At 38.3% G+C, this 11043-nt stretch overlaps 1 protein-coding gene across 3 annotated transcripts in view; it reads left to right on the top strand.

Moving 5' to 3' along the window:
- The first annotated feature begins 17 nt into the window (after positions 1–17).
- Positions 18–11043, top strand: part of pola1 (polymerase (DNA directed), alpha 1) — a 144758-nt gene continuing 133732 nt past the window's right edge. For 2 of the 3 annotated variants that reach the window (XM_035415336.1, XM_035415334.1), the window contains exons 1-2: positions 18–177; positions 5805–5929. In XM_035415336.1, coding sequence (XP_035271227.1) covers positions 132–177; positions 5805–5929 — 171 coding nt within the window. In that variant the 5' untranslated portion in view covers positions 18–131. The remainder of the gene's footprint in view (positions 178–5804; positions 5930–11043) is intronic. The other variant, XM_035415335.1, reaches the window with a different exon arrangement.

Raw genomic sequence — 11043 nt, 5'->3', positions numbered from 1 at the left:
TGGCTGCGATTTTCAATCGTCATTTCCTGTAAACGACTTTCCCCGGGAAGCAGAAATTGGCGCGAGATCTGTTGTTTCGGCAGGTCTATTCTTATTGTGTAGAGTAGAAGTACTGCAGATTCTAAATAGATATGGCTCCAGTTTCCACAGACAAAGACTTTGACAACCTTGATGGCGGTGAGTGTGGTATTTCAGTCTCCGTAATAATCTAGCTACGTTAATTCGAATGCGAGGCTGCCGAATTTACTAACGAGTGTCTTAACTATCATCAAGGCGCGAGCTCAATGAGAAATGTCGGTAACACTGTAGCGGTTAACGCTTCTTATCTATTTGGAATCGTATAATCTCTGCTATACTTGATTGCATCTACACTTAGTCGAGGGCGAAATGTTGCTTAGCTTCCTTTTGTTGGATGGCATTTATGTGAAAATCAACTTCATTACGGCGAGAGGAACATTGTATTGTTGCCTCCAGAAGTAGAAAGCTATCATAGGTGGGGATAATGGCATTGTGCCGGCCTATAGCTATACCTAGTTAGCTGTCTCTTGAAAATGGTATCGTAGCAGGGGAACGCTGTTGTGTCAGACTGTCACCTTTGGAGGGTACAAATGTCAACTTTAGTTCATCTAACCAGTAGTTCAGCTTGCCATCCTTATGAACTGGTTTCTAGTTAACGTTAGATTATTTTACGTTGCAGTGGCAGGAAAAGATGGTACTTGTACTAGCTAATGTCAGTCGGAAATTGTAGCTGGTAATATTTTGTGATTCGGTCTCGTCATAATAGTTTTGGCGATCTTTCAGAAAACATATTTTAACAGTTTATTATTCATGCATAATGTCATAAATGCTACAATATAGTCAAATAGCAACATATAAATCGCTAATTTGCCAGAACATAACTGTTTCCTGTAATACGATTTAAAAAAATTAGCCGATTCGCTCCGCATGTTATCACTGTCGTTGGAGAGAAACCCATCATCACCTGTGCGACTTTGAGGGTGGAGTTATCTGTTTTCCTTCAACAACATGAACCAATATTCTGTGGTATTCGTACAGTAAAACGAATATACTGTGTGCATTTACTGGTATGTGTTGTTATGGGATGCGTCATTTAATGAAAAGTGTAGTGTTTCCTGAGGGTTGCGCCTGTCTCCTTATCACCATAATTACAAAGAACACCCATTCGTAAAACTCAAATGCTTTATACCATACTGTAGACACGATCTTGGAGAAAAAATATATGTAAAAATATTGTTGTTCAAACGAGTTTTCCCGGTGACTTAGCCATCAGAAATAATACACTAGCAGCAGGTTAAGCTGGCTATGGAATACTTTTTTTTTTTATTTGCTGGGGATTCAGAATCCAGAGACGCGCATGTCTCTATTCATCATAATTGAAAAAAAATACCCATTTGTAAAACTAAAACACTCTGTAGATAAGACCTTGGCAAAGGGGTGAAAGACGTTCTTGGTTTTGGCTTTTCAAAAAAAAAAAAAGTGATTACAAGATAACATTATTTAGGTAAATTAAAGTGTTAATTTGGCATTTTCATATGTGCCCCTCAAGAAAAAAAGCAAATTAGGTAATTTTTTGTGTTGCATCAGATGTCACCCCTCCAAAATGTCATTCAGCATCTTTTTCCAAATAAAATCAATTTCATAATAATGTCATATAATAACACATAGTGACACTGTCAATGTCACACTATTTAAAAATAATACCTATTGAGAAAATTCAATCTTAAAGGAGTACCATGGTGGTTCACCCGAACCGTCTGGGCGTGATTGTCCAGCAGGACAATGACTCCAAGCATACATCAAAATCTAAACGGAAATGCTTAAAGGAGTAGTACCATGGTGGTTGAACGTGACACTTCCCAGTTGTCTTCAGGCAACAACAAAACAAATGTGCATAATTTTATTATTCTTCAGTCATTTCAATGTACTTAAAAACGTATTTTTCTAAGCCTAAATTTCCCACGATAAAAATTCACGCGAACCGTCTGGGCGTGGTAATGAGAACTGTCAGTTAGCTATGATTGACAGACCGTGCCCCGTTACCATAGCTACTCTCATGATACGCGCTCTCTTTGGGAGACTGAATTTTCACAAGCTAGCTAGCTTAGTAGGCCTAGTATATCAAGTATCGGTAGATAGCTAAGGTAAGGACGTTGACTTATATCCAATTATAATTTTTGCTGTCTAGCTAGCCAAGTTAAGATAAAAGCACAACTCTAACGTCCTCATAAAAGCAAACTAGCAAGCTAACGTTATCGATAACATTGCCTTATGAAAGCAAACCTCCTAGCTAGCTAACGTTAGCTAGCTAGCTAAATGAATATAACCAGAAATAATCTAAAGGCACTCTAATTTAAGTGAACCTAACGTTAGTCAAATATTTGCATTGTCTGAACAGCAGAACGGTGTGTCCTGTCAGATTTCTTTACGGGGCGTGGAAATGGGAGTGGTTACTGTATTCGTGACGTAGCAAAATGACAACTTTCTCAACCGGTTGAAAATAGGACGATGAATTTAAAACGCATATTTCTCCAAAAATACAGAACGGACATATTTAATACTTTGCTCATTGTGTTTCTTCAATGCCTCTTGTGCAAATAGCACATAAAACCGAGAAAGTGTGAAAATCACCATGGTACTCCTTTAAAACCTATATATGAAATATTTAGCATTTTACTGTTACTGTCTCCAATATGGCAGCAATTTTCCAATGCAATTCTTATAAAAAGTTCAAAAATGAGAGAGAATTTCCCAAAAATCAATTTCTTTGTTAAAGTTAAGTTTCATAATGAGTGTTGTGGTAAAGCCATTAAATGTTTTATATTTTTTAACTAATTATGACTGTTACCGTATGACGGATTTTGTTTTTCTGAATGACACATTGTCATTTAGGACAGAATTATCTGTAATATAACTATCAATAGTTGTGTAAGCCTACACTTTAATCAGTGGGGGGTGTAGGCCTAAATATAAAGATACACATCTCCCATATTTGTTGAACTGTGAATGGTTGAATGACATTTAAAAATCAGATGATTTTGTGGATTTCACAATACATTGGAGTCTCAGAACATCAATTCGTTAAAACGTTAAAAACTTGAAATGATTGTCATAAACAGGTGAGTCTCTGAACCTCTTCATTTTGATCCATGCAATTGAATGACAATAAAAACAAATGCTGCTTTTCTGTAACTTTAAGCTGCATATAACAAGGTGTGTATGAACATAGTTTCAATTTCATATAAACAGGTGAGCCTCTGAACCTGTTCATTTTGATCTTGCTTCCTCCGTTGATAGCTACAAATCAATAACAACATGTATCTATTTATTTTTCTATCTATCCATCCATTCATTCATTTATAGCAGTAATAGTAGTGATCATTCTTCATCTTTATTGTAAATTATGCTCCCAATGCAGTTATGTAGTGGTACTCTACGCATTTGGACCAAAATACAGGGTTATACATATGGCAGGCCCCAGGGGAGCCATAAGAGGGGGAGGGGGGGAACCTAGGATGATTCCAAGGGCCCCTGAAGAGACAGGGGCCCTCAAAAATATTGTATCATTGAAACATATAGGAGGGGTGGCCCAATATAATACCATTTCATGGGGCCCACAATTTCTAGCCATGCCCCTGATGACTGCTACTTATACATGGTATACCTGGCCCTTCTCCTTGCTAGCCTCTCTTCCCTTGCAACAGGATCTGCCCTCATCTTTGCACAATAGTGTGCGCACACCTGTTTGTTGAAGGCATCTGTTAAAATGTTAAAAAAATATTTTAAAAATGGGAAAAAATTGCATAATATGCTAAAGAAATAAATTGACACCAGAGAAAAGTAAGCTAAATCCATGGAGTCATTCAGCAACATCGATGACATTTTGGCGAAATTATTTTGCTGAATGACGAAATCCATTTCGCTGAATGACAAATTTCATACATTTCCATTCCTAACAGGTAGTTGCTTGGCCACCTATTTACAACCATGACCTTGACCTTCACTGTTAAATTCATTTTTTCACATGGAACTAAGTGTTTTAAAAATATATAACTATGTAGGCTACACTTTCTTGACATGTTACTGAATGACATGCAAAGTTGTGACAAGCGGTACCACAGAGGAAAAAGGTGAAATTATCTAAAACTGAGGAGTACAATTTTGAACTTACCTCCACATTTCGTGGTCCTCAGGGGTACTCTGAGTGATCACATGGCATGTCACATGACTAGCATCATGTGATTTAAGTTCAAAATGGCTTTTTATGATTATGCTGCCGAAGGACATTGAGGAATATTTGTATTTGGGGACAAAAGTATTTTAGATATTTAATGCTGTTTGTAAAGGGTTATCTTGTCAATACTTTAATATATTTATCGGGACACTTATAGCATTATGCCAAATGGTATAGTTTATGATTTATTTCTCTCTCTTTTTTTTGTGTTTTACAAAGAGTTTTCTATATTGATGTTAGGTGGAGAGCATGTTGCTGAATGACATTTTTGCACTTTAGTGTTTAAAAAATCACTGAATTTATTATTGTAAAATACAGTTATGTATTGGGGTCTACAAAGGGGTCAGAGGTGAATGACTTAAAACAATATTCAAACAAATTTTTAAAAACATATGAGAGTAACTGCTTGGGGACACAGAAATTGAGGCGTCTCGTCTTTGAACCAAAGACATAGGCTACATGTAAGAATCTTGTTGTTCAAACGAGTTTTCCCGGTGACTTGGCCACCAGAATTAATACACTAGCAGCATGTTATAGCTGGCTATGGAATACTATTCTATCAGCAGGGGATTCGGATTCCAGGGGGTTGCCCATGTCTCCTTTCCACCTTAATTACAAACAAGACCAGGTTAAAACCTAGTGTATGGCTGAACCTAACACACATGATCCGGCCGACCAATGGTGTAACTTCGTCACTCAGTCACAGACCTTCACATTCGTAGGGCTGGCCCCGCTGTCACGGTCTGGCCAAAAACACCCATTCGTAAAACTCAAATGCTTTATACCACAATGTAGATAAGACCTTGACGAAGACGTACATATTAAAATATCATTATTCCTTCGAGGTTTAGCTGTCTAAACATGCCAGAAATCATTTTATAGGGCCTCATCATTGGCATAATTTGGACGAATTGGAATTGAACAGTCAGGATGAAGTCAATACAGGGATTGGCTACAATTTGAATAACATTTCATTTCAGCAAAACAAAATGCCTTTTGGGGTTATTTTGAATAACATAGCGAGTGCCAGTCCGTCAAGACGCTGGCAGCTATAACGTTTTTAGGACACCGAAATATAGGAAAGTATGAATAAATATTAGCCGGTTAACTTATGATTCATTTCTCAGTGAGTTTTTCTTGTAATAAAATGTGTAATAATGCCTTCAGTGCATTTAGATTTTTTATAATGACCAACTGATTTTGGTGCAGCGTTAAGTGCATTCACAAGTGCTTGTAAACAAGGCCAAATTAGCATAATAATTTCTGACTTCCTAAAGAAAAAAGTGCCATCGATGAACTGCCAGTGAACTTTTGAAATGATTTAATAGTATCGACTCTAATTTTGTATATTCCCTTGTTAAATTACCTGTTAAAGTGAGCCCAGATGCCAGTTTTGTTTTATGTTTGTGCGTGGAACGCTCATTGTGATTACATTGCGGGCAGAATGTTCGACCTCCCTAGCCATAACTCGTCAGATCGGCGTTTGTGAAGGCTCCTGTCTACGAAGTCCTGTTTACGAAGCAACAGGGGCAGTAAGGCTGTTTTTGGACAGGTGCAGATGATGCCTGTGGCCTTGCTGTGTCTCGCTCCAGGAGGGAGAAGAAGGAAAAGGTGGGGCGTAAGTCGGCCCTGGAGCAGCTGAAAGCGGCCAAGAGGGGTGAGAAGCTGAAATACGAGGTAAGCAATAGCTACCCTGGTCCAAGCAAGCCACAGTGGCTGAAGGGCTACTCAAACCATCCCAGTGAACTGTGACATGTTTGTGTGTTTGTGGTATGAGATCATGCTGTGTGTGTGTGTGCGCCTCACAAGGTGATTCAAGTAACAAACCAGGCCATTACCTTCTGTGGAAAAGTAAACACTTCTCACCTTAAGTGACCCAGCCCTACTCAGTGAGAGGTTGCTACCCAGCAGGGCAGCCACAGCACAACCCATGCCTTCCTCTGAACTGAATTTGATTGTGAAGATAGCTTCAAGCACACACCTGTGTTTCTGCCTAGTTATGAATGTTTACACAGGAATTTCCATCAATTCCTCCCCAATACCCAATTTCTGTCGTCTACAGGAAAGCCAAAAAATGTGGTAGAACATCAATTGGATTGATCAGTTGGACTTGTGATAAGGATTATGTTGATGGTGCATGTAAGGGAGTGAGACAGACACTGATTAAAGTGTTTTTGTGTGATAGACTTTGGCTGCTGTGTGTGTGCACGTGCGTGTGTGCTTATACAGTGGGCTCCATAATGTTTGAGACAAAGATTTATTTTTATTTTTTCTTGATTTGACTCATTTGTTAAAGTGCACATTCTCAGCTTTTATTAAAGATTATATTTATAGCCCCCCATTTCAAGGCACCATAATTGTTGCGACATATTAGTGTTATGAACGTAGTAATGTTTAGTACTTTGTCGCATATCAATTGGATTTAGATTGGACTTGGCCAGTCAAGAATGTTCTCGTTTTTTAGCAAAATTTTCTTTTTTTAGCAAAAAACATTTTCAATGTTTTTTGTTAAAAAAAACTTATGTTGCTTTAGCAGTATGTTTGATATCTTGCTGTGCCTTATGTACCCCCACCACCATGTTTCTCAGGTGAGGGGTGCTCTGGATCTTGGGTTGTTCCTTTTGGCCTCCACACTTTGGTCTTGCCTTAATTTTGATACAAGTTGCTCTCATCTGTCCACAAGACGTTTTTCCAGAACTTTGCAGAGCATGTCACCTATTATTTGACAGGCGGTTGTGTTCGTTAAATGCTGAACGGGTTTAATGTTGTGTTTCATGTTATCAGTGTCCAGTTTGGGGAAAAAAATAAATACATTTATGAAAATGTAAGATTGCATTTTGTGTTTTAATTATTATGCTAGACTAGGCTCCCTATTTAATTTAGTGATTTAAATTTAATATCAAATAGGATCCATTGTACAGCACTGTATGAATAGAAGTAGGAGTATTGGTTTTTGTCATTATTAGGGGTCCAAACAGCGAAGCTGGTGGAACCCTATTGTATCTTTTAGGATTATTATTAGGGGTCCAAGTAGCGAAGCTGGTGGAACCCTATTTTATCTGTTAGGATTATTAATATTATTGTTATTAGGGGTCCAAGCAGCGAAGCTGGCGGAACCCTATTCTGTCTGTTAGGAATATTAGGGGTCCAAGCAGGGAAGCTGGTGGAACCCTATTGTATTTGTTAGGATTATTATTATTATTATTATTTTTCTCTGCTAAAAGTGTCTGAGGCTCAGCAACCATAAGTCCTAGAGCAAACAAATTTGGCAGGTGGGTTCCTATGGCCCCCCACTACTCAGGCACTAAAAATCACCTATGTCGGCCAGATGGTGGCGCCATTGGCACCACCTATGTCCGCCATATTGTTTGCCTGCCATTTTGACTTTTTCGTTGGGGCGTGGAAGCTTTCTCCGCTAAAATGTCTGAGGCTCAGCAACCATAAGTTATAGACCAACCAAATTTGGTAGGTGGGTTCCTATGGCCCCCCACTACTCAGGCACTACAAATCACTTATGTCGGCCAGATGGTGGCGCTATAACAAAGGGTCATGTTTAAAAAGTCATAACTCCCACACCGTAAGTCAGATCAACACAAAACTTCATCGACCGATGCATCTGAATGTGCTCTACAACTTTGCTATTGTACCACCTATGTCCACCATATTGTTTGCCCGCCATTTAGACTTTTCTATTAGGGTGCGGAAGAGCTGTAGCTCCACATCTAAAGTGTTGCGACATCTAGTAAACCTCTTTACGGCAAGCGGCTAGAAGACATGCATGGCGACGCAAGTAATCCGACACCGTAGGGTCTAGGTTTTATCAGTGAGGGGAGGGTCTGAACGTCGGGGAAGCAATGGAAGACAGTGCCAGCCAGAGTGCATGCTAGGCTACTAAAAGTTTGTTAGTAAAAGCTTTTTGAGAGGATGAATAATTACTTTTCTTTGGCATGGATCCATTTCAAGACAGTATTGGGTGAATTTGTTTAGACCATTTTATTGATAGTATTTTAGTTTCTGTGCAAACGCGCAAAAACACGCTGGTATAATAAAACAATGACGGTAATACATATATAGTCCGCTTCGTTCCGTTGCTACCATAACATAACAAACTATCTTGTGTCTACAGCTGCAGTTTCTCGTTGCAATTACTAATATTGAATATAAACAAAAGACGCAATTTATGCTGTAGAAAATAATACTACTTAAATAAATAATACGGTAGCCTACCCAGGTAGCAAGGATGGCGAGTTGATATTTCGTTTTTTGCTACTAAAATTTGTTAGTAAAAGCTTTTTGAGAGGATGAATCATTACTTTTCTTTGGCATGGATCCATTTGAAGACAATATCGGGTGAGTTAGTTTTGTCTTTGAATCCGTCATTATGCTGAGAGAAATCGTATTCTCAATTTAATCTCTAAATTGACTAAGCTTAGGGTTGTAACTAGGTAGCTGTTTCATAGGTGATTTAGTTAATGCACTCGTCTTAACTATTGCTTGTATTTTTGCATAGACTGCGTTTTTGCTGTTCTTGTTTGTGTTAGTGTTAATCAGTTTAACCTACAGGTCCAAGTTGAGCTACACAGTTGTTCCCTGCACTTGGAACGGTACTTCTCTCTAGGGTTTTCGACACACTTGTTTCTGGTTATGGTTATACACTTTGTTGTACGTCGCTCTGGATAAGAGCGTCTGCCAAATGCCTGTAATGTAATATTCCGTAGCAACAAGATAAACCTGACATTAGCCCTAACATATGCCAATACAGCAGTGAAAACGCTGTTCACTGAATAACGAAATAAACGAGACAAAGTTTTTAAAAATTATACTATGTCATTCCACAGTCAATATCTGGGACTAAACATTGAATAAATATACAATCTTACCATTGGTTTTACGCGTAGAGATGTCCCTTTTGCGACTGAGTGGTCATATATTGTTGGATAATCCGTTTGTGAAATATACATGCATTTGTGATCCCTGGGTAGGCTACCATCAAAAATAGCTGTGCGTAATGCCACACCTGTTGCTTACGGCGTTGTCGCCGTTTTTAGTACAATTTGGCTTGATTGACAATTCATTTATTCAGTTGGTGAGGGTATAAGCTTTCTAACGATGTATAACATGCCTGATTTTGCTTTTGGAATAGCGTTTTATACCAGGTCAGCGTAACCGAAAATTTTCTTATTTGCCAATGTCTAAATAAATAATACGGTAGGCTACACTGCGCGCAGCACGCAGGTCGCGCTTTGATATTTCGTCTTTTGTTTCGTTTTTTCTCAATGTCGTATTTATTATTTGAAATGCGTATTATTATTCTATCTGTCTCTGGGCCACTCTGAAATGTGCATTCTCTGCTAAGCTGAGCAATGGATTGGAATATGTGTTTGACGTAGTGTTGCACGGTATTCCGAAACTTCAGCACTTTTTCGGTACTTAAAAAAAGAGAAACGGTTCGGTATTAGAATTTTCCGACGTTCGGTAGTTTTAAGTCAAATGTAAAAGCCAGGGAAACGTGTCTCCCACATTACCCATTGAGAGGACGAAAAGTGTAATTTGTCAGAATCTTCGCTAGATGGCAGTAGCAACTAAGGTTGCCAAGTGAGGTGACGTTGCGCTTCTGCACTCAGCTCCTTAATACAGCGCAAGCTTTGACTCAGTTCATTTGGAAATATTTTATTATAGGAAGATGCTGTATTGTTATTCAAATATGCTGTTTTTAGATCTATTTAAAAGTGAAAGACCTGTTTAAAGATTATTTAGTTTACGACTGTTTAATTTTTGAAATATATTTAATATATTTTTCTATTGTTTAGTGTTGTAACACTATAGGCCTAAGCTTATTAATATATATCAACTTAAACGTTGTTAATAAACCTCAAAATTCGAAAATGAGGTCAACCCTTGGGGACAATACATTTCTGTTCTCTTAAGGTAATTTCAGTTTCATTAGACACCGAGTATCCAATCAGTCTCATTTAAGTTTCAAGTATCATTTCAGTATCGAGTATCGTGATACTAAACCTGGTATCGGTATCAAAGTCAAAATTTTGGTATTGTGACAAAACTAGTCTCACGCCTTTTTTAGTTGCGGTACGCAAGCGCTGCAGCTCTACATACACGCCAGGCCATCTAAGTGTTACGACGTAGTAAAGGCCTTTACGGCAAGCGGCCAGGACACATCCATGGCGACCCAAGTAATCCGACAGTGTCTCTTAGCACAAAATTGGCCATAAGTCATCAGTATTTTATACAATCATCATGATATTCAGTAGATATGTTGGGCGAAGGTATATGATCATGAGGACAAAACCATTTTAAAATCGCTCCATAGGGTGCACAAGAGTACCAATGCTTGGACCCCTCCCAACGCTGCTTGCGGCTTCAATCTAAAATTGGATTAGCCAGCTGATGTCATAAAAGTTAGATCTGGATAGCTGGCTAGGTGGCTGGAAGAAACAAACAACAAACAACTAGCAATTAATACATTGTTAGTTTTATGGTCACCTTTATTTAACTTAGTCTCTCTCTCTTTATTTAACTTAAGTTTCTCTCACAATAAGATCAGTCTGTGCTTCATTGTCATTTGATAAATGTTATTGTTCAGAATCAACAGTTTCTTGGGTAAAACGTTTGCGCTGCTATCATTTATTGAATATTAGCTTTTGTAATTAGTTGGAGTTTGAATATATTCGAATATCATTTGCCTATAATTCACAAAAATAAACTTCTTATTGTCGGGCACAATATGCACGTGACGCTCCCTCTAAACTGGCCTGCGTGTTATTTTCCACAAG

The sequence above is a fragment of the Anguilla anguilla genome, chromosome 4 (genome assembly GCF_013347855.1).
Source record: "Anguilla anguilla isolate fAngAng1 chromosome 4, fAngAng1.pri, whole genome shotgun sequence".
In the NCBI taxonomy this organism is placed as follows: Eukaryota; Metazoa; Chordata; class Actinopteri; order Anguilliformes; family Anguillidae; genus Anguilla; species Anguilla anguilla.
This window is presented reverse-complemented; position numbering and strand designations above follow the sequence as displayed.